The 25772-nt window shown below is 59.6% G+C and overlaps 1 protein-coding gene across 4 annotated transcripts; it reads right to left on the reverse strand.

The window, feature by feature from the left end:
- Positions 1–6: 6 nt before the first annotated feature.
- LOC117868920 (GRAM domain-containing protein 2B-like) lies at positions 7–25067 on the reverse strand. 4 transcript variants are annotated; one of them, XM_034755311.1, is made up of 13 exons: positions 24712–25067; positions 11300–11437; positions 10153–10234; positions 9437–9506; positions 9253–9356; positions 7718–7816; positions 7217–7288; positions 6515–6586; positions 4706–4769; positions 4181–4243; positions 3257–3353; positions 2567–2671; positions 7–1336 (listed from the first exon to the last, which is right to left on the reverse strand). In XM_034755311.1, exons 1-13 carry the CDS (start codon positions 24762–24764, stop codon positions 1321–1323), a joined length of 1035 nt encoding a protein of 344 aa, XP_034611202.1. In that variant the 5' UTR covers positions 24765–25067; the 3' UTR covers positions 7–1320. The 4 variants fall into 4 exon arrangements, with proteins under 4 accessions (XP_034611202.1, XP_034611200.1, XP_034611203.1 ...); XM_034755309.1 differs by having other exon boundaries at positions 7217–7290; positions 7702–7816; XM_034755312.1 differs by lacking the exon at positions 24712–25067 and adding an exon at positions 14078–14619 and having other exon boundaries at positions 7217–7290; positions 7702–7816.
- Between the last annotated feature and the right edge of the window lie 705 nt (positions 25068–25772).

The raw sequence follows: 25772 nt of genomic DNA on the forward strand, positions 1-25772 counted from the left end.
GGAGTGTGGGGCTGGCTTGTCTTTATTAATAACAGAACCCAGCCCTTTACCCCAGACCCTCCCCTGGCACCCCCTGAGTGCTGGCCTGCAGCACCAGGCACTGGAGGAAGGGGCTGTGCCAAGCCGAATGGAGAGCAGGGGAGTGGCCGGCTAGTCCAGCCCATCGGCACAGGGCGTGAGGCCGAGCTGGATTCTCACCCCAGCCTGGGGCGGTTGGCGCCAGCGGGTTGGTTTGGGCCCTTGTTCTGCTCTAGGCACCGGCTGGGCACCAGGGCGCTGGGCTTGGTTCCTGAACGAATGGGGCGGGGGCCGTACCCACTGGTTCAGTGCTATGACATGGACCCCCAGCCCCCTGCCTGTAACTGACCAGAGCCCGCGGCCCAAGCTTTGCCACGGTCCTCCCAACAGCTGCAGGGGACCCGTAACCCCCTAGGGGACCTAGCAGCCCTATCTCCCGCAGGCGGGACAGAGGTGAATTCCAGGCCTGGCTGGGGCCCCTGGAGGCTGACAGCAGCTGCCTCCCACAGCAGCCCATGCCTGGAGGGAGCCCCATCTCCCCAGGAGGGGCCCTGAGCACGCGCGAGCCCAGGGTGTCTCAGACAGCAGCAGGGGGTGACGCTCGGTGCTGGACAGGAGGTCAGCAGGAGGCTTGTGCCTTGCAGCACCATTGCATTGCACAGCTGCTGTGAGAGCCAGGCAGCATCGCTCACTCGGGCGGGGCTCCCCTCCCCGCCCAGCTGGATATTCTCACGCTCTCCAGGGGCCAAGGGCCCCCGGCGGAAGCCGAAAACGCCCATTTCCTTTTTGGCACAAGGACCGAGTCCATCGAGTTTTGCTGCCTCAGCTGAAGGTTGCGTGAGAGTTGCTTGCTCAGGGCAGTCAGGCCCAGTGTCCGTTACAGCTGAGGTTGCAAACCCTGCGGCTGGGCAGGGATCAGTTGCAGCAGGGCTTGTGCAGGTTACCAAGGGGAAGCTGGTGTGCTGTTGAACCCAGCACAGGGGCGCTTTAAGGCACACGGTTTAAGTGCCCGACCGCTCAGAAGGAGACGTTCAACTTGTCCTCTGCATCAGCACCAGCACTGCTGTGTCTGCATTTCATCCGCGAGGAGTTGTTCCTGGTCCAGGCCTTGTCGGTTCATTTCCCTCCCCTGGTCTCCTTAAAAATCAGCCCCAGCTCTGCTGAGGGCAAGACCCAGCTCAGGATGAGGGGGAGAGCCGTGGGATTCCAGCCCATTTGGCAGGGGTGGCATCTGCCAGCCGCAAGCCTGGTCCTTCGGGCACGAGGCTCCGGTGCTGAGTGCAGCCTGACTCCTCCCTGGTTTCAGGTCGTCTTGTATCTTTACATAAACCAGAGAAAACTGGTTAAGCAAATGAGTGGGACAGATTACTGCAGCTGCGGGGGGCAGCAACAGCGTGAGAAGACAGGCTGGCTCAGGGGTCCAGGGCTGGGCACCTAGCGTGGGTTCAGCCCCTCCCCTGTAAATGGAATCTCCCCCCCCCCCCCCCAGTTAGGTTAGTGCCCAGGGAAATCCTGCCTTGCTGGCAGGTGCTGGCCTGGGCGGGGAGGCCACGCTCGGAGCTGGGTCGGCACAGGGCCGCTGCAGCTGGGAGCAGGAGCCAGGCACGGGCAGGAGAGGCAGAGACGGGCTGGGCCGGGGGAAGGAATCACCCCCTGCTCCCCTGGGTCTCCCCAGCTCACCCCACTCTAGCAAGGGGCTCCCGTCCCTGGCAGCTGCTCCCCTCCCTGCCCCCGCTCCCCTGGGCCTGAAGATCCAAGTCCCCAGGTGAGTGTGGGGCACATTCAGCAGGGAACCGCAGCGGTGAGAGGAGCAGAACGTGGGGCAGCCGGTAACATGGGTTGAGGAGGGGACAGAGAGAGCAGTGGGGCTCCAGGCTGGGGGCAGGGCAGGGAGAAGTCACATGGGGAGGTCACTTGCCCCCCTTTAGCTGGTGCCCTCTTTGTGTCCCGCTTACTTGGCTCGTCGGGGAATTGAGATTTGGCTGACGGACATTCCCAACCCGTGGCCCGATGTCAAACAGAGAAAACAAACTGCAGCCACAGCCACAGCGGGGCAGTTCCTCGCCCGCCCCCGATTCCCGGCCCGTCGGCTCGCCACTCCCCGGCAGACACCCAGCCCTGCTGGGGGCTTTCACCGAAGAGCCCTTCGGCCCCTCGGATCTGGGCATTGCCTTCTCTGGCCCCCAGCAAAGACCCTGCAAACGGAGCGGTGCCGCCCCGGAGGGCCAAGCCCCCAAGCTGGGGTCCAGCTGCCGTGGCTCTCGGTGGGAGTCATTGCGTTAAGGGCCCTGTATTTTCCATCGGGGGGGCTGGGGGTCCCCCAATATGCCCGGCCAGCAAGGGCTGGCTGGCTGCTCGATCTCCCCTTGTGCCAGGCCCAGCACAGACACACGAGACAGCAGCCCGAGGAGGGGACGTGACCTGCCCAAGGGACCCAGGGTTTGGGGTCCCGCTGCTGCCCTGACCCCTGGACCATGGCTGGGAGTGGGGGCTGGGGCCCTTCCCGCTCGCTGGTTCCCTGCTCCCCCCGCGGGGCCCTGCTACTCACTGCTGTAGGTCGAGCTCCGGCCAGGCCCCCATTGCCATCAGCTGCTGCTCCAGTGCCACGATCCGCAGGCCAATGTACCCCGAGGACAGCAGCAACACCACCACCCTGGGGGGAGGGCAGTGTGAGCAGAGAGAGCCGGGCCGGCCTGGCACGCCGGGCAGGGGCATTCACCCGGGCGGAGCCGGGCTGACGAATAGCTGCTTAGTGCCCAGAGCCCAGGGCAGGGTGCCCACGGGAGCTGGGCTTGCCGGAGCAGAACCGCAAACTCCAAGCTCTCGTGTGACGGCGGTTAGCCCCACAGCGCTGGGAGCCGCCGAGCTCCCTCTGGGAGTGGCACAGCCTGGCGGGGAGCTAGGGAACACAGCAGCCTGCTGCCCCCAGATGCCACCCAGATGCAAGAGGGACTGTCTATGCCCGGTGCAAGGCACAGCAGGGGAGGGAGCCGCGGGCAGGAGCCAGCGCAGGGGAAGAGCCGGCAGCCAGGATGCCACTGCCAGCCGGCTGGGCTTCGGCGCACAGAACCGGAGACCAGCACGTTCTGCCCCTGTGCCAGGAGCACCAGGCTGAGTCCGCAGGCACTTGAGCTAAGGGGGGTGGCACTGGCACACGGTGCCCTGCTATTAGCGCTGCCTGGTGCCACACTCGAATAGCCCCGTTGGTGCCCGCTGGCCCAACTGCCCCGGGACTCACAGCAGCAGGTAGATGAGGATGACGACGTTGAGGGTGCTCAGTTGTGCCCACCAGCCCCTGGGCTTCTTCTTCATCTGCCTGCCTGGCCATGTGCCCCCTGCCGGGAAAAGGACGTCACTGATGGGGGGAAGGCAGGGCTGTGGCCCTTAGCTACCCTGGGAGAGATCGGGGGGACCTGCCACTGCCCAGCCCCCCAGGACTGCACAGTCCCCCCTAAACTCCCACTGCTCTGCCCCCCGAGCCCCAACTGCCCCCCAGAGCCCCAATTGTCCTGCTCCCCAGAGTCCCCAGTGCCCCACTCCCCCCAGAACCCCCATTGCCCAGCCCCCCCCAGAGCCCCCACTGCCCAGCCCCCCTCATGAGCCTGCATAGCAGCCACCCTCTGCAGCCCCGAGGACGAAGGACTCTCCCTGCGGGGGCTGCCAAGCCCAAAGGGCGTACATCACCCCAGTCCCATAGGGATGCCACGGCGAGACCCCTCCAGGGACTGGCTCCCCTGCCTGGTGCCTGGGGTGTGTACCAGGTGGCAGCCAAGGTCCATGCCAAGTGCCTGCCCCCGGTGTCAGTCTGAGGTGATGGCACTGAGGCCAGCCAGGCTCCCACAGCCTGCTCAGACTGGCCCTGACCCTGCAGCAGGGCTGGCAAGGGGGTGATGTGCCAACGCCTGGCAGCAAACACCACAACAGCAGCTCTTTGCCCCATGGGCAGACGTGTAGCTGGGTGGCACATCTGGGGCTCAGCAGCAGGGGATGCCAGCTACCTCCCTGCCCAGTTGCCCAGAGCTGTCACAATGCCCAGAGTGGCTGCAGGCGGGTGCCCAGTGTCCTGTACCCGTGCCCACAGGAGAGCAGGCGTGAGGGGTCCTGCCTGGGCACCCCCACCCTGAGCCAAGCCAGCGAGCCTGGGCCTGAGGGATCCACTCACCTGTGCTCGGCGCTGCTGTCTCCTTGCCCTCATCCTCTCTGCTCTGCTTCGGGCCCAGCCCGTCTGTACACACAATGGGATACCCAGTCACTGGCGCTGCCTGTGCCCAGCCAGGTGCCAGGCTCCCATGTGCTGCCCCCAGGGAGGTTGGGGGGGCCATGGCTTGTGGGCCGGGCATGGCGTGTTCTGCCTGTCTTTGGGGGTCCTGCTGTCCCAGGCAGGGCAGGAGATCCAGCCGTCACCAGCTCCACCCCGCCATGGCGCTGGAAGGGGCTGAGTGGAGGCTGGTCAAACTCATTCCACCTAATACAAGCGACTGTTGGTGGAGCCAGGTTCCTGGCCGGACGCTGCGACGCTCAGACACAGGCCGAGGGCGCAGGATGCTGCCCGGAACGGAAGAGAAGGGAGGCCCCTAGGGTGCTCCTTGCTGCATTTGCACGCTCATTTGCACGTGGGCTGCTGAGTGTGCGAGGGCTGGGGGAGCCAGGCTCTGGGCAGGGGGCGCGGCTGAGGGCCCTGGCTCACCTTGCTGGTCCAGGAGGCCGTCAGACTCAGCGGGGTTCAGCTCCAGGTCCGACTGGCTCGAGGTCTGGAAGGGGAAAAGCTGCAGGTCACAGAAAGGGCCCCGTGCACCCCCCCCACTGCTCCCTGGTCTCTGCCTCCTCCTGCCATCTCGCCCTGCTCTCCCTCCCCCTCCCGCGGTGCAGCACCGCTCAGGGCCAGCTGCTCAGAGCAGCTCGACACCCAAGTCCTAATTCTGGCCCCTCGGAGATGCACAAAACTCCTGCTTCTCCCTGCAGGTGCCTAACCTCCCTCAGCGCCTCAACTTTCAGGACAAAATTCCCTCGGCACCTAAATGCTTGGCCCAGGGCACCGCTGCCTCCCTGTGGGTCCCTGGATACCCCACTCCTGCCTGCGCCCCGGAGCGAGTCCCAAACACGGGGGGACGGGCGCTTGGCAGGGCCCAGCCGGTCGCATGTTCGGGGAGCCACTGACTGGACCAGGCCCCACTCAGAGCTGCTGCCACCCACCTTAACCGTTAGCCCAGGGCTCAGAGCACCCTGCTGGGATGCGGGGGAGCCCAGGTTCAGCTGGCCAAGGGGCAGACACAGGATGTGAGGAGGGGTCTCCCACCTCTCGGCAGGGCGCTCGACCCACTGAGCTAGGGGACAGGCTGACGTGGGTCCTGGGCTCCACCAGCTGCTCCCTCCCAGCCCAGGGCGGCTTCTGAGCCACTCTCTCCGCTCCAGGCGCCCGTGTCTGAGCCGGGCCCTGCCGCACCCTCAGGCAGGGGGCGCTAGTCCGATAACAAGCATGAGGCCAGCTCAAAGCTCCCTCGTGCCATCCGATCGGGCTGGGATGGCCAAGGGCTTTGTGGCGAAGGGCAGGGGTGCCAGAGCCCTGGGTTACACTGGGCAGGGGACTTGAAAACAATGCCCTGCGCAGCGTGCTGGCCGGGGGGCCTGGCTCCCCAAGCGCTTTGCAAAGACACGGGCAGTGCCAACGGGTTTAAGTGGCAAAGGAGGGAGGGGCCACCGAGGAGCAGGGGGCCAGCTCGGGGGTCTGCCTCGGCCTGGGGCTTGGGTTCGGAGCCCCTCCCGCTCCTGGGAGTTTGGAACGGGGGTTGGGCTGTGCCCCGGGCTCACAGGCTGGGCTGCTCCAGCTGCCCCACAGGGTCTCTCTGACTGGGGCAGCTCAGCCGAGAGGGGCAGAAGGGGGCACGGAGAAGCCCCAGACAGCCAGGATTGCTGGCCGGCAAGCCACCTCCACCCGGACTGGACAACACAAGTTCTGGGAAAGCCCAAGCCCCCGGAGCCGGGCAGCAGCCGGGCAACCAAGGGCACATCCAAGCCGTCAGGGTGCCCAGGCAGGTGTGTTCCTGCACACACAGGGCTTAGAGAGTCACCCCCCCTGCCCTGTGACCTGGCAGCCGGGCGCCGAGTGGGCATTGAGCCGCCTGGCAGCACAGGCCCAGCCTCGGAACGCACAGAGCGCCGGGCGCTGTCGGGGCCTGGGAGCAGGGCCGGCTCTCCCTTGTTTGCCTCCCCAAGCGACGAAGCAAAGAGGAAAAAATGAAAAAGCTGCCGCCGAACTGCCGCTGAAGAAGGGGAAGAAAAAAAGAGTCGGCGTGCCGCCCCAAGAGCAGACGGACTGCCGCCCCTTCAGATTTGCCGCCCCAGGCAGCTGCTTCCTTAGCTGGTGCCTAGAGCTGGCCCTGCCAGGGAGCAGCTGGCCCAGCTCTCAGGAATCTCCATGGTTTGCTAACAGTGGCGCCAGCCCCTCTGCCCTGCTGCCCACAGCCTGTGCCGCCAGTTAGGGGGTCGGGGAGCTTACCAGAGCCTTCTCGCAGAGCTCGGAGCTGGTGTTGGCGGGTGAGGCCGGGGGGCTGCTGCTCGTGCTCCCGTCCTGAACAAGAATGAGGACAGTGAGCCCAGGGCGGGCGGCAGAGCCCTCGAGTCGCTGGCCAGCCCAGCCCTGTGGTGCGCAGAGCACAGGAGACGGGGCTTTCCCTGACCTGGGGGACGGCTCCCAGGATGGGTCACCTCTGGGACCTTCTTCCTCACCGAGTACGTTAGCTTGACCCACTCCCTCTGGTCTGGAACACCGGGGCCGGGGGCAGGAACGAGGGGCATCGGCCCAGTGCCTGTGTAGGGGGGCGCAGGGCTGGCATGGCCGAGGGAACTGAGGGGAGTCGGCCCAGTGCCTGTGTAAGAGGTGGTCAGGGCTGTCATGGCCCTGGGGACTGAGGGGCGTTGGCCTAGTGCCTGTGTAGGGGGGCGCAAGGCTGGCATGGCCGTGGGGACTTAGGGACATTGGCCCAGTGCCTGTGTGTGGGGGGGGCAGGGCTGGCATGGCCCTGGGGACTGAGGGGCATCGGCAGAGTTGTGAGCGTCAGGGGAGCCCAGGGGATCGGGAGGGGGGTGCATTAGCAGATGTGCCTTAGTATTTCAGCCCCTCCTGCCCAGAAGCGTCCCAGCCCATGCGGCCAGAGACACAGGAGAACGGGCACACGAGCCCGCCTGGCACAGTCCCCACCTGCAGGTGTTTGCAGACCGATCGCAGCAGCTGGTACGTGGCCTCCCGGGTCCGCATGGAGACAAAGAGAAACTGCGGGAGGAGAGAGGGAGAAGGGATTGGCCTGATTCCTGGGGAACCCCCAGCCGCAGCCTCCACCCTCCACCACTCCCGTGCCCACCCCACCTCCGTCCCAGGCTGGTCAGAGGGGCTCGCTTGTCCATCCACTGCCCATCAGTTCATCCCTCCAGCCCCTCTCCACTACCGACGCCTTTCACTGCACTCCCCCAGCCCCCAGTGTGGGGCTCCCTCTGCTCCCGGTGCCTAGGGGGGGAGGGTGTCACCACATGGGCTGCCCTGTGCCTCTCCCGGTGCCAAGGGGGGGCACAGCATGGGCTGCCCAGGGCTCCCTCTGCTCCCAGTGCCATGGGAGGGGGGCACCGCTTGGGCTGCCCTGGGCTCGCTCTGCTCCCGGTGCTGCGGGTGGGTTGATGCACCACATGTCTTGCCCTCTGCTCGCACCTTCTCTCCCTCGGCGGTCCGAATGCTGAGGGCGTTGGGCACCAGCAGCGCCGTGTTCGCCTTCTTGAGGATGGCGACAGAGGAGACGGGGATCACCACCTGTGGGGCAAGAGGGGTGCAGCGGGTGATGGACCCATCGCTCACAGCATCCCTCCTGCTCGGGGAGGGGCGAGGACCCCGAGACCAGGGACAACCCCTGATCGCTTTCGTCCCCAGAACCCAGGGCAGGTGGGGGAGCCCCCCCACACCAACCACACATCCCGTCCACCTCTCCCCCAGCCCACCTCCCCTCCCCCACACAACCCACACATCCCACACCTGTCCCCCTGTGACGTTATTGACATAATCTGGGACCATATAGAACATGGGTGCAACCAAAGTCCTGTAGTGGCACCAAATCTTGTATAAAGGGGGTCAAATGAGGTGTCTAAGACAAGTTTATGGTTTGCTGGTTACAATTATGCTGTCTATATGTGTGTATCAATTTTGTAGTTGAAGTTATGAATATTGGCTCTATACTGTCTGTATTTCAAACTTATGCTATGCTTCTGGGAAACTTCCCAGACAGGTTGGTGTTAGCTCTGCCTAGCCTGCTTGATGGCCCATTAAGGACCATCAGCTATACAACTGACCCACTGAGAGAAGGCAGATACGCCTTGCAACTCAGCAAAGTATGCAGGAACTGGCCCAGGTGACTCCATTTTGCTGTAATTTTCCACAGTAAGAACAAAGAGGTGTTCTTACACCTGGAAAAGACTATATAAGGCTGATGCCTCATCTCCATCTGGTCTTCAATCCTGCTTCTTACCTCTGGAGGGACTTTGCTACGAATGGAAGCTCTACACAAAGGACTGAGGACCCATCCCAGCTGGGGATGTTCCAGAGACTTGATTTGAACCTGCAGTTTATTCCATCATTGCTACAAGCCTGAACCAAGAACTTTGCCATTACTGTATGTAATTGATTCCATTTAACCAATTCTAACTCTCATCTCTATCTTTTTCCTTTTATGAATAAACCTTTAGATTTTGGATTCTAAAGGATTGGCTACAGTGTGATTTGTGGGTAAGATCTGATTTGTATATTGACCTGGGTCTGGGGCTTGGTCCTATGGGATCAGGAGAACCTTTTTTCTTTTACTGGGGTATTGGTTTTCATAACCATTCGTCCCCATAACGAGTGGCCCTGGTGGTGATACTGGGAAACTGGAGTGTCTAAGGGAATTGCTTGTGTGACTTGCAGTTAGCAAGTGGGGTGAGACCAAAGTCCTCTTAGTCTGGCTGGTTTGGTTTGCCTTAGAGGTGGAAAAACCCCAGCCCTGGGCTGTAACTGCCCTGTTTTAAGCAATTGATTCTGAATTGGCACTCTCAGTTGGGTCCTGCTAGAATTGCAATGTTACACCCTCCTATCCCCTTCCCCCCATGCCTGTCCCCCCACCTCCTTCCCACTGCACAACCCCCCCCACACACATACATGCTACCAGCCCACGTAAGCAGCCGTGGGGCGTGGCGTGTGCCCCAGCGCAGGGGCCCTACCTTGACGTCCCGGAGCAGCATGCTGCAGTGGAAGCAGATGTAGTTCTGGGAGATGTAGAGGCGCCCGTGATAGGGGACTTCCCTTTGCCAGGCACAGGAGACACCTGCAGGCGAGGGGCAGAGGGGCGGGTGAGTGGGCAAGGCGTGGGGGGGCAGGAAGGAGGCTGGGGGGAGCGGCACTCACTGTCCAGTAGAGACTCCTCCTCGGGCATCTCCTTGAAGGCCTTGTGGTAGCTCGCCAGGCGCTTGGCTAACTGGGGAGAGCAGGGGCAAGATCAGCCCTGGAGAATGAGCCCCTCCCCCCGACGGGCCCTGGGGTCTCTGCTGGGGCTGCCATCAGCCTGGGGCCAGCTCAGAGCCCCCCCACTGGGTCCCATCCCAAGGGCTATCAGCCAAGCTTGAGATGTGCATTGACACTAGGACGGGCCCCCTGGATCCCATGGGGGCGGCGGGGGGCAGGGGAGGAGGCACCCGCAGGACCTGAGGGAGGCTGTGGGCACACGGGGAGCTGTCCCAGATCTCCCCCTGGCTGGCTGGGGGGATGGATCCGCCAGGACCTGCCTGGCACTGCCAATCCCGCTCCAGGAGAGCCGTCCCTCCAGCAGCTGGCACAGCCCAGTGCTAATGCCAGGTACCCTGGCAAATGGACGGTGCCAACCACCCACCCAGCAACCCATCCTAATACCCCCCTTGCGGGCATCACAACCCCCCCCCGCAGATATCCCACCCCTGCCCCAGCGCCCCCTCCCAACTCCCCGAGGTATCCCAAACCCACCCCCAGTACCCATCCCAAACCCCCTGATACCCCTCCTAGCATCCATCCTAACCCCTGGTGTCCATCCCAACCCTCAATGTACATCCCCACCCCCCGTGCCCCATCCCAGTTTGGGGGGGACTTACAGCGGACGAGGTGGCCCTCTGCCTGCCCAGCGTCGGCTCCTGTTCGGTCTCTTTGGAGAAGGATGGGTCATAGGTCTTTGATCTGAAATGCACCAGATGCCAAAGGTGAGAGAGGCAGGTGTGGGGGGGTCCCCGCAGGGCTGGCCTCGGGGGGCAGGCAGACAGCATGTAGGGTGACCAGGTGTCCGGTTTTGGACCAGAACGCCCAGTCGAAAAGGGACCCTGGCGGCTTTGATCAGCACCGCCGACCGGGCCATTAAAAGTCTGGTCAGCGGTGCTGCAGGGCTAAGGCAGGCTCGTCCCTACCTGCCCTGGCTCTGTGCTGCGCCCCGGAAGTGGCCAGCAGGTCCGGCTCCTAGGCAGGGGGACCACAGGGCTCTGCATGCACCGGCTCTGCACTCCCATTAGCCGGGAACCAGCCAATGGGAGCTGGGGGGACAGTGCCTGTGGGCGAGAGCCTCCTGCGTGGCACCTCCTGCCCCCACCGCCTACTAGTGCCGGACCTACTGGCCGCTTCTGGCGCGAGTGCAGCGCGAGGCCAGGAGAGGTAGGGACTAGCCTGCCTTAGCCCTGCAGCACCGCCTCTGACCGGGATCCGCGTGGGGTTAGCCTGCACTCTAATCCCCTGCCCCAGTCCCCCCAAACCCAGAGCCCCCTCTTGCACCCCAAACCCCTCATCCCCAGCCCCACCCCAGAGCCAGCACCCCAGCCCAGAGCCCTCATCCTCCTGAACCCCAACCCTCTGCCCCAGCCCTGATCCCCCCCTGCACCCCAAACCCGTCATCCCCAGCCCCACCCCAGAGCCAGCACCCCCAGCCCAGAGCCCTCACCCCCTCCACCCTGCATCCCAACCCCCTGCCTCAACCCGCAGCCCCCTCCCGCACTCCGAATCCCTCATCCCCAGCCTGGGGCCTCGGGGAAGGGGCGGGGCTAGGGTGTTCGGTTTTGAGCGATTGGAAAGTTGGCTGCCCTAGCAGCGCGGGGAGGTGCTGAGGAGGGTCTGGGTGGGAGAGGGGGGTGCATTGTGACTGTGTGGCTTTCCAGGGCAGTGTAGCTTGCCTGGGCCCAGGTGTGAGGAGCCTGAGAAGGAATTGGGGCGGGGGGCTTGTTCTTGGGGAAGGTCCCTGCGGGAGGGACAGGGCCTCACCTGGAGAGGCTGGGGCGTCTCCTTGGCTGGGGGGCATCGCTCCCCGTCTCCTCCAGGCTCTGCCACTTCTTCGGCTCCAGCATCTTCTTCTTGCTTTTCTTGAGTTTCCCGGAGCTGGCGGCAGGGTCAGCCAGGCAGCTGGGGAGGGCAGAGAGCAGGGTGGAGTGACAGGCGGCCCCAGCAAGGAGCCTCCTTTCTGCCCCCCATCTCCCCAAGGTGGAGGGGTGGGGGGGGATTTCATTTTCCTGCTCACCTAGTGCCCCGGCTGGCAGCTACCAGGTGAGCGCAGAGCGCCCTGTGCAAGGGGCATCAGTGCAGACTGCCCACCCCTTGCCATCACTCCCGGGGTCCCTGCTGTCACATGCATGCAATGGCCATCCCCGCGTGCCCCAGCCAGCCCCGCTTTGATGTACAGGCTGTTTTCCCCCACGAGCAGCGGTGGAGCTACCCCAGGCCATGGAGAAACATGTGGGGCATCGGCGCACAGGCGCCCATCGCAGCTGAGTGATGCCCACGGGCTCCCTGCCCTCTCTGCCCTCCATCCCCTGGGCCTGGCTGGGGGGTCTTTAGAGTTCAGACCCTGGGGAAGAGGTTCTGTGGCTGATCTTAATGGGGAGGGGGCAGGGCTCTCCTGGGGGGCTGCACTAGGGGGGTGGGTACCTGCTCTTCAGTACCCAGCTGCACCTCCTCTAGGAGTCTGACCTGTCCTGCCATGGACTGTGGCAAGGCCTGTCCACGGCCAGGTGCAGTACGCGGCCTGGTCCCATTTCTGATGTTCCCCCACCCACCCCTTGTTCCCAGACAGGCCGATCAGACGGGCCTGGGGACAGGCGGGGTGAGACGCACCCCTGCTGAAAAGACGGATTCACAGACACAGCAGAGGGGTGAGGGGAACAGAGCAAAAGGGCCGACAAGCTGCGTGAAAATCCCACAGCCAAGAGAGGGCAGCATCAAATGGCCCCAATCCCAGAGCTGCTGCTGCACAACTGGGCCCAGCCGAGCCTCGCCTGGCCAATCTGCACAAGAGCCGGACGGGCTCCCCCATCTCCCGCTTCTCTGCAGAGGGAGGCTGTTGTGAGCTCTCACACAGCACATCAAATCAGCAGATCCCAAAGCGCTTTACATAGGAGAGCAGTATCATTATCCCCATTTTACAGATGGGGAAACTGAGGCACAGGGCGAGGTGGTGACCTAGCAGGCAAATGGCAGAGCTGGGAGTAGAACCCTGGTGTCCTGACGCCGACTCCACTTCCCTATCAGCCCAACCACACTGCATCAGCAGAATCCATCCCCCCCAGCACAGCACCAATTAGTGTCAGCGGTGATCACACCGCCAACTGGCGGAACAAAAGCACAAAGTCCATTTTTCTGCCTTTTCATTATTTTTTTTTAAGGAGTTTATTCATTTACTTGCTAACTCACAACATTTAATCATTCACAACAAGCGTCCCTCCCATTAGGGGAATTAACGAGGTTTGGCTGTAATTAGCTGGAAGTTAATAATACTGTGTTGCTACAGCGCAAGATCAGTTTCAGTTTGTGTAATATCCTGCATGTCAGATGGTAACACCATCCGGGCACATTCTAAAGCCCTGACCCAGAGCAATGGAATTGGAGGGTGCTCAGTACGGGCTAGATTATGGTGCCTCTGATTTTCGCTTCCTAAGGCAAAGAAGGGGGATAAACCCTCATGCTTCAGGGCATGGCATGACCTGACCTTGAATCATGGGGGTCAGGAGGGAACATCCCCTGGGGGAAGGTTATCCCATCACTGCAGGGATTCTTGCAACTTCCTCTAAAGCAGCTGGGGCCTGATAGAAACATCCCGGTGTCGTCAAACATGCAAAGGAAAAGAACTGCCCATTTCCCATCCCCGTCAGAACTCTCCTCATCAAAGGCCCTGCCGGCGGAGTATTTATAGCTGTGTGTTAGCGCAGGCCTCTTTGGACAGCGTGGGATTTTGTCGGGAAGAGCAGAGGACAGCGAGCCAGGACTCCTGGGTTCTGTTCCCAGCTCTGGCAGGGCGGCCTGTTAATTAGAGAGCGGACTTGGGAGACGGAGATTGACAGCTCTGGGAGGACAGGTTACCTAGTGGTTAGAGCGAATGGGGTGGCATGGGGGAGAGGACTCCCAGCCGCGACACTGGTTTGCCATATAGCCCGGGTGCCTACGGCTCAGCTTCCCCCATCGCTAACAAGCGCTCTGTGCGATCCCACGGCACGCGAGATGCTCTACTACAGGGGTAGGCAACGTATGGCACGTGTGCCGAAGGCGGCACGGGAGCTGATTTTCAGGGGCACTCACACTGCCCGGGTCCTGGCCACCGGTCCGGGGGGCTCTGCATTTTAATTTCATTTTAAATGAAGCTTCTTAAATATTTTAAAAACCTTATTTACTTTACATACAACAATAGTTTAGTTCTATATTATAGACTTATAGAAAGAGACCTTCTAAAAACGTTCAAATGTATGACTGGCACGCGAAACCTTAAATCAGAGTGACTAAATGAAGACTCAGCCCAGCACTTCTGAAAGGTTGTCGACCCCTGTTCTACTAAGAGCAAAGGGATTTTGAGTCTCTGTTGCTGAGTGGGAGTTGGGAGCATGGGGGCGGGGGAGAACAGGAGACGGGCCTGAGCTGCAGAGTGGGGGGCTCAGAGCTGTGCCTTAGGGCCCCCAGTACCCCCTTCCCACCCCCTGTACGGATCCTGCACGTGGGCCAAAGCACCCCCACCGCGTCTGAGATCAGAGCCCATCGGAGCCAACACGCGCCCTGTACCTCATCACTGAGACAGCGGAGGGGTCGCGTCCCACCCCGGCTCCCCTGGGTTCCCACTCGCTCTGCTGGGCTCCGGATCCCTGCTGCGCTCCAGCCTGTCTGCCTCACACGCTCCTCTGCCTGGCGCCGATGCTCCTCCAGTCCCTGCCCCTCAGCCTGCAGCCTCCTCCCAGCTGGCTGGGAAGGGATGTCTTGTATACAGCTGGCCCAGCTTGCTGGGACCAGCCCAGTCGAGTTTGTAGGGAGGCGTTGCTCCCAAATACCATTTCCTTAAAGGGCCGGGCCCAGAGAACGAACACACTTACTGCCAGCACATGGCCCATTTGCCACCAGCACATTCCTCTCGCTTGAGTGTTGATCTCACATCCCAGTCTCTGCCCAAGCAGATCCTGCTCTGAAAGCAGAGACCACGTGTGCCTTTAGTGAGCAACCACTGAATCAAACACTCCCCAGCCCAGGGCTACAGCATGGGGTGCAGTGTTGCCAGCCTTGCAAGACTGGCCATAACTGTTGTTTTGGTTAAAGCCCCAGCTCCTGGAGTCATGTGAATATGAGAGAATCACAGCTTGTAATAAAAAAAGAACAGTCATTTCTAGCCCTTGTGGTTGCAGAGAAACACTGGAAAGGTAACCCCTAATCAGGGCCGGCTCTACTGTTTTTGCCGCCCCAAGCAGCGCGCCGAATTGCCGCCGCGGATGGCGGGGGCAGTCCATGTGCCGTTAGGGCGGCACGCGTGTTTCCGCCGCGGCGGCAATTCAGCGGCAGCTTCCGTCTTAAGCTGCCGCTGCCGAAACGCACGTGCTGCCCTAATGGCACACGGACTGCCCCCGCCGTCCACGGCGGCAATTCGGCACGCTGCTTGGGGGGGGCAAAACCACACAGACTACCGCCCTTTGCAGATTGCCGCCCCAAGCACCCGCTTGGAACGCTGGTGCCTGGAGCCGGCCCTGCCCCAGTGGCTCGAAAGCAAGTCAAAAACCTATGTCTTTAAAAGTCAATTTTTAAGCCAGTCTCATGATTTTTGAACATCTGGACTTGGCGGCTCTGATTTACCTGCACAATATTTCCACAGAATATGGTTGTTTTTCCAGAACGAGCAGACATTTTTAATCAACATTTTTCATCACTGATCTAGTTTCAAAATAAGATTTTTTTTTGAAGAGTTTTGGTGTTCTTTTAGGGCAGGATGTTTTTTTGTTTTGTTGTTGTTGTTGTTGTTTCTCCCAGAAACACAAATTTTATTTTGAAACTTAAAAAAACAACATTTTAAAATGTCTCATTTCAAAAAATGGAACCACAGGTAACGTTGTCGATCAAAAAGAATGAGGAAATATTTATTCTGTGGTGCTATTTTGAAAAACACCTATTTTGGGGGAAATGGTCCCCAAAAGGGCATTTTTCAAGGAAAAATTATTTAGTTGAAAAAATGTGGACCAAGCCCTTTACCTAGTGATTCCTGGGTCGTTCATCCCCCGGCCCCCCGAGACCCTCCACATGATAAAACTTCATCCTGCGAGGTCTCAGCTCCAGCTCTTGGGCAGATTATTGACAGATCCTGAGATTTCAATTCCAAAAGGCACCACTGTGATCCTCCAGCCTGACCTCCCCCATGACACGGGCCAGAGAACTTCCTCAACGTAGTTCCTAGACACATCGCTTAGAAAAACATCTGAGCTGGATTTAAAAATGGTCAGGGATGGAGAATCCACCACAACCTTCGGTCAATTGTGCCAGTGGTTAATTAACCTCATCGTCAAAAATGGGTCTTCTTTCCGGTCTGAATTTGTCTAGCTTCAACTTCCAGCCATTGGACTGTGCTAACCCTTTCCCTGCTAGATTGAAGCCTCCAATATTAAATATTTGTTCCCCAGACTGTAAGCAAGTCACCCCTTAACCTTCTCTTTCTTAAGCTAAATAGATTGCACTCCTTGAGTCTGTCATTATAGCGCGGGTTTTCCAGTCCTGTAGAGAAACAAGGTGGGTGAGGTAATATCTTTTGTTGGTGAGAGAGACAAGCTTTCAATGTTACCCAGAGCTCTTCTTCGGGGCTGGGAAATGTACTGGCCCAGCTAACTACAGATTGTTTAGCATAAGGAGTTAACACATATTTCAAGGGCCCGCTCAAGGTGATGTGGCCCGTAAACACCTCTGTAGCCATAGGACAAAAAGGAGGGTGGGTTGTGGTAATAAGCCATATACTGGTCCAATAAAAGTTATTACCTCCAATATCCTGGGACTGACACGGTTACGACAACGCTGCCTACAACAGTGGAAGATATTGAAATCCTTTCATCATTCCCATGGCTCTTCTCTGAACCCGCTCCGATTGACCAGTGTCCTTCGGTCGCAGGGACAGCTCAGTCATGCTGGATTGACAGCTCTGGACACGGGGGAGAGGGGCTCGGGAGGCAGGTTCTTTTTCATTGCCTCACTGCATTACCTAATTTCACGTCCTTTTTCTGCCCCTCGGTTTTCTTCCTGATGGGGATTCCCTCCCTGATACTTAACTCATTCCCGTCTCCAAAGAGCAGTTTGAGCGCCTTACAGATGGCAAAGGACAGTGAATCATTGTTGATTCTATGGGAGTACTGTGTTTTCCCAGCACAACGTGCAGCCTCTGTCCGCGGTGGCTTTATCCCTCCACCAAGGGAAAAATCACAAGCAAGAGCCACAAGCGGGGCATACGCGTCTCCTCTCCGGTGCTGCAGTGACCCTGCGAGAATGTGACGGCCGTGCTCCGCAGGGAGCGCCCCTGGGGTGTAACGGGGCCGGGCACAGCCGTGCTGCTGGGAAACGGGGGGATTTCCCTCCGAAAACGTTGCCACACACCATACAACAAAAACACGAACCCAGGAACCTAGCCTTGCAACAATCCCCGCTGCCAACTCTGTCCACATATCTATTCAAGGGACACCATCATAAGACCTAATCACATCAGCCATACCATCAGGGGCTCGTTCACCTGCACATCTACCAATGTGATCTATGCCATCATGTGCCAGCAATGCCCCTCTGCCATGTACATTGGCCAAACCGGACAGTCTCTACGCAAAAGAATAAATGGACACAAATCTGACATCAGGAATCATAACATTCAAAAACCAGTTGGAGAACACTTCAACCTCTCTAATCACTCACTGACAGATGTTAAGGTGGCAATTTTGCAACAGAAAAGCTTCAAAAACAGACTCCAACGAGAAACTGCTGAACTGGAATTAATATGCAAACTAGATACCATTAACTTAGGTTTGAACAGAGACTGGGAATGGCTCGGTCATTACACTAATTGAATCTATTTCCCCATGTTAAAGTATCCTCACACCTTCGTGTCAACTGTCCAAAATGGGCCATCTTGATTATCACTTCAGAAGTTTTTCTCCTGACTGATAATAGCTTCCCTTAATTAATTAACCTCTTACAGTTGGTACGGGTACTTCCACCTTTTCATGTTCTCTGTATGTATAAATATCTTCTTATTTATTGCCCCGCCCCCTAGCCACTCCCTCCCACCCCCCGCCCCCTGACAGCTCCCCCCCGAACTCCCGACCCATCCAACCCCCCCCACTCCCTGTACCCTGACTGCCCCCCTTCTCCAACTCCCCGGCCCCCTTACCGGGCCGCTCGGCTTTGAGCAGGTGTCTGGCTCCGTGCCCCTCCCCGCCCCGCCCCGCCCCGCCCCACCCGAGCGCTGCCGAGCGGCGTGCTGAGGCTGTGGAGGAGGGGCTCTGGCCACCGCTGCCAGCCCCACTGCGTTCCCTCACAGGCGCACAGCCCCGCCCCCAGCGCTGCCGGGCGGCGTGCTAAGGCTGCAGGGGATGGGGGGAGCCGGGAAGAGGCTTTGGCTGCCGAGGCCCCAATGCGAGCGGCGCTCGGCCGCCCTGTCAGCCGCTTTTCGCTCTTAAATAGCTGATGGGGGAAATCCCAGCCATTTTTAGATTTTTAGAAATCCCCCCCGGACGGCTATTTAAAGAGCGAAAAGCTGGACATGTCCGGGGAAACCCGGACATATGGTAGCCCTATGTATGTTCTATTCTATGCATCCGAAGAAGTGGGCTGTAGCCCACGAAAGCTTATGCTCTAATAAATGTGTTAGTTTCTAAGATGCCACAAGGACTCCTGTTCTTTTTGCGGATACAGACTAACACGGCTGCTACTCTGAAACCTGAAAATAAATGTCATTTTCTCTGGGGCAGGGAGGCAGGGCATCCTGGGAGTCCCTGGCTCCAGTGCATCCTGGGAGATGAAGTCCAGTTGGGAAGCCCACCCCATAGAGGATAATAGCGACCAAGGCACCATGGAGGCATTTGGGGGTTTGCCCGTGAAAATGGCGCTTTCCCGGGGAAAGGGAACTCCCATCACGCAGAGAAGCCCTGAGTCGAACCCTCAAGCGCCGGTCGAACCGCAGTTGTGATGGGAAAGTTTGGACTGGCCCCGACACAGCAAAGAACGGCCTCGCTGTTTCCCAACTCCAGGCCCCATAGTGCTTGTGGGAGGGGCTCCGGGGCCGACGGGGCGGCATTTCCCGGGGTGTCTCCAGCAGAGCGGGTGTCGCTCTCCCAGGGAGCTAGGGTTGCCGGTTTTGTTGGACGTATTCCTGGAGGTGTCATCACATGACATCATCTGTAATTAAAGATTCATCTTTCATTCCTGGAGACTCCCGGACATCCTGGAGGGTTGGCAACCCTACAGGGAGCTGGACAGTTCCCGTGGGGACAGGGGAGCACCGGGCTTTCTACAGGATCACACCAGCCGTCCAGCCAGCCTGCTAGCCTGACGCCGACTCTGGCCCACTAGGTTGGGAGACAGCCTCATCATAACCGGCCTTAGCCTTGTTTACACACGAACGCGGCTCTCTGGGGCTGTACTGGTATAGTTCAAGTGATACAACACCCTAATGTTGTACACCAATACAAGAGAAGGGAAATCAGCTACACCAGTAACAGAAACCTTTATTCTAGTATTACTGTGTCCACACCCCCGCACCAAACCAGCAGGCCAGATTCGGCTCTTATTGACACAGGCATAAATTCGGAGTCACGCCACTGAAGTCAAGTGAAGTGACTCTGGATTCACACTGGTGTAACTGATTAGATGCCACCCACTGTATGGGCTCCCTGGGAGAAGGCAGCCTCAGAGATGCTTATCTGAGGACAGCACTTCATCTGAGCAGGGCGCTGAAGAGTCTGCCTCCATCGGCCAGACTCTGGGAGTGAGCCATTTGGCGGTGCTGGTTACTGGGACACCCGGCACAGGCAGAAGAGCCAATGGAGTGAAAGGAGACACACACACCAAGCTCTCCAGTCTGCTGAGTGTGGTTGGTGCACACTAGAAGGTGGTGGTGCGTGTGGGGGGGGCGGAGGGGGGAGGGTTAGGAGCCTTTTCCAATTTCTCATGCACAAGTAGAAGCTGCATCTACCCCTGGTGGCGGGCAGAAGGGGCTGGGAAAAGACCCTGGTCTATGCCAGTTACTTGTGTGCACCTCATGCACTGGACAGAGATGAGGATGGCCAACTGTGCCAAGGATGATTAGCGCTTTCAGTGCCCGAGGTATACAGCCCAGCACCCACAGGAAGGGGGGCTATCCTGATTTGTGGAAATCAGTGCCACTGTCCGACAGCCTGTAGCATGGGGCTGGTGGCGAAGGCACCAGGGCAGTGACGTTAAATCCTTCATGCAGGGGAAGCAGCCGTGGCTGGAATTCCAGCTGCATTGCTCTGTTCCACCCCAGAGACGGCCACATTTCAGTGTGGGGAGAGCCCTATATATGGTAGCAAAGCTGTGGCCATATAGAGCTTATTCAGAGCTGTTTCTATAGTCACCACAGCTAGATGTCACAGCAGGAACAATGTCTGGCAAGCAGCTAAATATACCCCGTGTATTTTACACACGTCAGGTCAGAAATGACAGCTCATTTGCACTCAGAATGCCTTTTGCTTTTGTAGCATCTGCTGGGTAGGAGCCGAATTCAGGCCCATTCTCTGTGCGTCACGTCCCTTTCCTGACATCAGCGGTCTATTTGGACTCCTGCCTTCCCTGGAGAGTTTCTATTTCTGGTGGTATGAGTGGGACGCACGGCGGATCTGGGCTTTGGGTTTTTAAATCTTAGCTTGCTGAGAAGAGAGGAGAACAACCTGTACTGCTCCGGGCCTCGTGCTCATCTCCTGGCTTCCAGCAGAGCTCGAATGGGATCAGGAAGGGCTAGAAATAGCCGTTTGGGCCCATGCTGGCCAGCCTGTGCTGTTGTTATTTATTTTTGGCCCCAGCCAAGGACCAGGCCCCACTGCGCTGGTTGCTGTACAGCCGTAACAAAGCAGACAAGCCCAGGTCCTCAGAGGTATTGAGATGCCTAATTCCTATTGGAATCAGTGGGAATTAGGTGCCTTTGAGGTCCCAGCCCAGGGGGCTTGCAATCTCCACTCAGACAGGCCATGGGAGGGTGAGGTCACCAGCAGGCAGACAGCGTTAAGCAGCAAAGCAGAAGCCCCAACGTGCCCCTGGCAGGAGGGTGTTACTGGCTGGTGCTCAGAAGGGATATTGGCCGCTCTATGTGTTTTGCTGGGGGGGCTTTGCCATGCATGGGTGGGGGCGGGCAGGGAGACCCTGTGGGAGACTTGGGCAGGCGAGGCTGCTGTCCCCAGGACAGCGCAGGCCGGATCCACGGCTGCACAGCTCAGGGATGTGAGCTCAGGGATGGCGAAGAGCCTTAAAGCAGATGGTGTGTCACAGGCTCAAAGCCCTCCCCAGCGTACCCCTGCCCTATAGATCCGCCTATTGCCAACCCACCCTCATGCTTCCCCTGCGAGCGGACGCGGGAACAGCTCCACAAAGCCACCACCTTGTCCTGCACGGCCCTCCTCAAAACTCCCCTCCTTGGTAACATGGAGGGGGAAGTTCAGCGTGAGAATAGCTACGCGGGGAGAGCTGGGATCGCTCTACTGACCGGCTAGGAATGATCCCCTTTCATTATTTATCACCCCAGCTTCTGTGTCTCACCCCACCTCTCTCACCCACCTCTGGCCTCTCGTTTTCTGGCATGAGTTCTTTGGGGTAGGGGCTTCTAGCAACCAGCATGGAACTTGGAGGGAGGAGCACAGGCTGGAGGAAGGAGTTTGGGGGAGGCACCCGGAGTCAGTCTGGGTGCACAGGGCTGGAATGTCTGCTGCAGCTCCAACTCCTCTATACATGGTCCTCCTTAGAAAGAGCCCCTTTCGTTTTACAGGCATGGAGTCTTTTCCTGGTATTACCCAGCCCATGACCCATGAAACACGACTGTCCTTTGTTATATTCGTACAGCACCCAGCACGCTGGGGCTCCGCCTGGCTGTGGCTTTTAGATGTTGCTGCAACATTCATGTTAAATAATGAAGAATACTAGGGCACAATGCCCCGACACTGCAGGGCGAGAGAGACACCGAGAGAGAATCTCTTCTTAACTGGGGTTTGGTGGATAGTCTTTGGCGCAGGGGTTTGGCTGGCTTCCACCGAACAATTCACTGACGCAGCCCACAGCTGTGAATTCAGGATGGATGAATATTACTGACCCCAGTCGATCTGTACGCGCTTCACAAAGGGGGTCAGGATTGTTATCCCCATTGTACAAGTGGGGAAACTGAGGCACAAAGAGGCCAAATGGCTTGCTTAAAGCCACCCTGCAGGCCAGTGGCAGAGCCGAGAACAGAGCCCAGGGAGCACCCAGACCGGCCAGGGGTTCTCTAGCCCAGCACTCTCCACTGGACCACAGTGTCTTTGAGCCTACGACACCCTGACAGAGCCCCCTTCTCGTGCTTTGTGGCTGCCTGATGCTGCTTTTGAGTGGCTGGGCCCCGCTACGCATAGCAGCTAGTTCTTCAGCTTGTGTGGGGCGGGGAGGGGGGCCCATCTCCCCTGCTGTGTGGGGCGGGGATCATGTCTATGGACGTAGGTAGGGTAAGAACGGGCCAGGACAGCGGGGCTGGGAGGTGAAAGGACAGCGCAAGGCTGGGGCTGAGCCGTGATTCAGAATCCACCTGCCAGTCTCACGCCCGACAAAACGTCCGACTTCTCCCAGTGTTCAAGGGAAAAGAAAAACAAGCCGGCCTCCAAGGGGTCACCCACGTTTGCCGCAAGGTTGTTTCTCTTTCCCCAGCTCAGCCTTGAGCTTTTATGGTGGTTTGCACCTTGCTCCCTAACTCTCCGGCCCCTCCGAGATAAGGATTTGCCCAGCAGGGGCAGGCGATTATCTGGCAAGGCTCCAGAAAAAGCAGTTTCCTGCTGGGAGTGTGCTCACCACAGGGCCCGTAAGCGTGTTCTGGGGGCCTGGATACGCTGCCCGGGTAACCGCACCTGTGGACTGGGGGGAGCAGATGAGAAACCCTCCCCCCCAGCGGAGGGAGGAAGAGCGGGTCTGATCCCAGGGTCGTTCAGCTGCCAAGCTTCCACTGGGAGTTTTGCTGAGCACCAAGAGGACGCACAGACCCAGATGCTGACGAATTATCTGCCCTCTGCCATGGCTGTGTTGGCCAGTTCCTTTCCTGCGGATGGGGAGCTTTGCTTGTCCTGGGGGCTGCTGGCTGCTGCCCAAGGCCTGAATCCTGGATCCGCCTGGCCTTTCCGAGGGTTACCTGGCGGTTGTTTCCTTGGCCAGGGGGACGCGGTCAAAAGCGGGAAGGCCCAGCAAGGGAGTCCTTACACATAGCATTTTCCTTGTGTGACCCCAAACTCTACAGTCTAGTGCCTAGAGCAAGGGAGTGGGGCCAGGACTCCTGGGTTCTGTTCCCAGCTCCGTTGCAGACTCAGTGAGTGACCTTGGGCAAGTCACGCCCCCTTCCATGCCTCAGTCTCCCCAACTGGGATACAGGGAGATGATACTCCTGCCCCACTGCAAATCGCACAGGGGACAGGGCTGTGTAAGTGCAGTGATTTTCCTTTGCGCACACACCATCCCATCCAGCAGCGGGTCCCTGATACGAGTCAATGGCTGCAGCCCTACAGTGTGCCCAGGGGTGGAGATATCGTTCTCCCTCCTTTACAGATGGGGAAACTGAGGCACGGGGTGGGGGCATCACTTGCCCAAGGTCATCCCGGGAGCATGTGGCAGAGCTGAGAACAGGCCCAGGTCCCAGGCCTCACCCACAGCGACGCCCAGGACCGAGCAGGCGTGATCCAGGCACAGGTGACGTCTCCAGGCCACCAGGGTCCCTACTGATCTCTATGTGCCAGGCCAGGCCCTTTGATGCTGCCAGAAGGGACTGACTGGCCGTGTCTGGTGCCCTCCCCTCCTGGCTCTGTGCAGCAACTGGCTAGATACCCCCGGCACAATGGGGTGATGCCAGTGGCGAGGCGGGTGGGGCAGGCAGACACTGCTGAATGTCTGGGGAGGAGAGAGCTGTGCTGTGTGTGTTACAACTTAGCAGCCTGGGTCCGAAATGCCTCTGCATCGCACGGCCCCAGCACACAGAGGGGGGCAGTGCCCAGGCACATGTGGGGGACGTGCATAGCCCAGGGACACACCCAGTGCACACTCCCCACCCCCACCCCAGGACACTCCACACTCCACCTCTCAGACACCCTCTCCCACTGCCGCTCCCACAAACCACAGCCCCACTCGTACCCTGTCCCCCCGAACCATGCACCCCCCTTTCTCCCGACACCCCCACCTGCTGCAGAGCCAGGCGGCCACAGCCGTGGAAGCTGACACCGGCCCCAGGAACACGCTGCAGGCCCTGAGAGCAAGACAAATTCTCCAGGCCACACACCCCTGCCCTGCCGCCCCAGGGGCTCCAAAGAGCTTTCCAGCCATTATCAGATGGCACGGCACAGCCTTCCCAGGCAGGGGACTGGCCTTGCGAGCACCCCCACAGGAGGAAACTCAGGCATGGAGCATGTCAGAGATTTGCCCAAGGTTACCTAGGGAGTCTGTAGCCAAGACAGGAATTGAACCCAGGACATGAACACAGAGGAATCACACCCAACACACACCCGGACACACCCCCAGGGCAGGAGTCTGGATTAGTTTAGCCTGGAGAGGACAGACTGGACCAAGATGTCTCTCCACACATGTGCGTTCAGGGGCGCTGGAACTACAGGTGACAGCATCCGAACGCCTGCTTTTCATCAGACACAGGTTTGTTCAGTGGCATTCAGCTCCCCCACTGCAAACGCTGTCCCAGCGCCCCTGCCGTGCAGTGCTTAATTCGTGCCAGGGCTGAGCCCAGCACCTCTGGTTGGCAGTTCAGAGCCCGGCACCTCTGGGCCTGGCAGTTCAGAGCCCTGCACCTCTGGTTGGCAGTTCAGAGCCCTGCACCTCTGGGCCTGGCAGTTCAGAGCCCGGCACCTCTGGGCTGGGCAGGGCTGAGCCCCGGCTGCCGTGTGCCCGGATGCTAGCAGTGCCGGCATGTGGGTGTTTGGGCACAGAGAGACACTGCAGCCCCCGTCCCGAAGGTGCTCCTCAGGGCCCGGGGGTGGGGCGGGGGGTGTCCCACAGGGGCAGGCTGACGGAAGGGCTGGGGCCAGCCCTCGGTAGGGTGACCAGACAGCAAGTGTGAAAAATTGGGGGGTAATAGGCGCCTATAGAAGAAAATGCCCCAAATATCCCCCTAGCCCTAGGGCCCCGGGGAAAGCCCGCTCCTCAATGCCTGGAAGGAGAAATCCACTTACGGCTCCCCCGCCTCGCCCAGGGCATTGTCCGCTCCGCTGAGCTGGGGCTCCATCTGGCACGCTTCCCTGGTCCCCCGGCCGCGCTCCTGTCTGTCCGGCTGCAACTCCGCTGCGCGCTCCCAGCCGCTGCTTTATCAGCTGGCAGCAGGGCAGGCAGAGGGCGAGTTCAAAGCTCAGACTCCGGTGCCTGTTGGGACTGAGCCGGCCGGGAGACGTGCCCCAGGGAGCCTGCGCTGATGTGGATGCACCAAGGCCTGCTCGTTCCTAGCCGCAGCGACTCCGGACTCTCCCTCGTGATGGTTTCCCCGGCGACCGGCCAGCAGGTGTTTTCCTCCTTCAAGGAAATCCAAGCATGGCAAGGCTTCCTCTGCACCGCCGCCGGCTCTGAGCTCATCTTTATATCCCTGCCTCCCCTCGCCCACAGCCGTGCACAGACACACCTGGCACACGCCAGCACACGCCACCGCCAGGCTGCTAGTCACACGCCCGGCGCTGCCAGACATTCCTGACAGCCCTCGGCACAGCCACTGCACACCCGTCTCTCTGTTGCACACCCAGAACCCCACAGCCATGCTGGGGCCAGAACCCAGAGTCCCTGTGTACAAAAGCAGGGATTGAAAGGAGAATCTCTGCTAGCAGAGTTGGGCCTATGACACACAGCTGAGCCACTCAGATTCCAGCCAGCAGGGGGCAGTAGCAGTGGCACAGGGGTCTTGGGAATGGGAAGGAGCAGGGCAGGAGAGGGCAGGAATTAGGCGGATGGGGGGGTGCGGCTAGTGCCTCGCTGGGTGACCTCAGCCAAGTCACTGCCCTGCTCTGTGCCTCAGTTTCTCCTTTGGGGATGATACTTTGCTCCCTCCCCAGGGTGTGAGGCTTAGTGGATGTCTGGGAAGTGCTTTGAGATCCCCATCTGGGAGATGCCAGGTTACTTGTGTTGTCCTCCCTTCCCCCGCTTCCTCTTGACTCCTCCATACGCTGTAACCATGGCAGCAGCACCCACGGTTACCCATTGTTACCATGTCCCTGTGGGGGCGTCAGACCCAGCCCCGTGGGGGTGGTTA

The sequence above is a fragment of the Trachemys scripta genome, chromosome 22 (genome assembly GCF_013100865.1).
Source record: "Trachemys scripta elegans isolate TJP31775 chromosome 22, CAS_Tse_1.0, whole genome shotgun sequence".
Taxonomy (NCBI): Eukaryota; Metazoa; Chordata; order Testudines; family Emydidae; genus Trachemys; species Trachemys scripta.

Coding starts and splice junctions, on each gene's coding strand:
- LOC117868920 (XM_034755309.1), bottom strand. CDS start 24,764: ATGGAGCCCCAGCTCAGCGGAGCGGACAATGCCCTGGGCGAGGCGGGG. Junction 7,291..7,701: donor GAAGGTGCGAGCAGAGGGCA/AGACATGTGGTG, acceptor CTCTCCTCCCGC/AGTTTCTCTTTGTCTCCATG. Junction 2,672..3,256: donor ATCCTCATCTACCTGCTGCT/GTGAGTCCCGGG, acceptor CCCTCCCCCCAG/GGTGGTGGTGTTGCTGCTGT.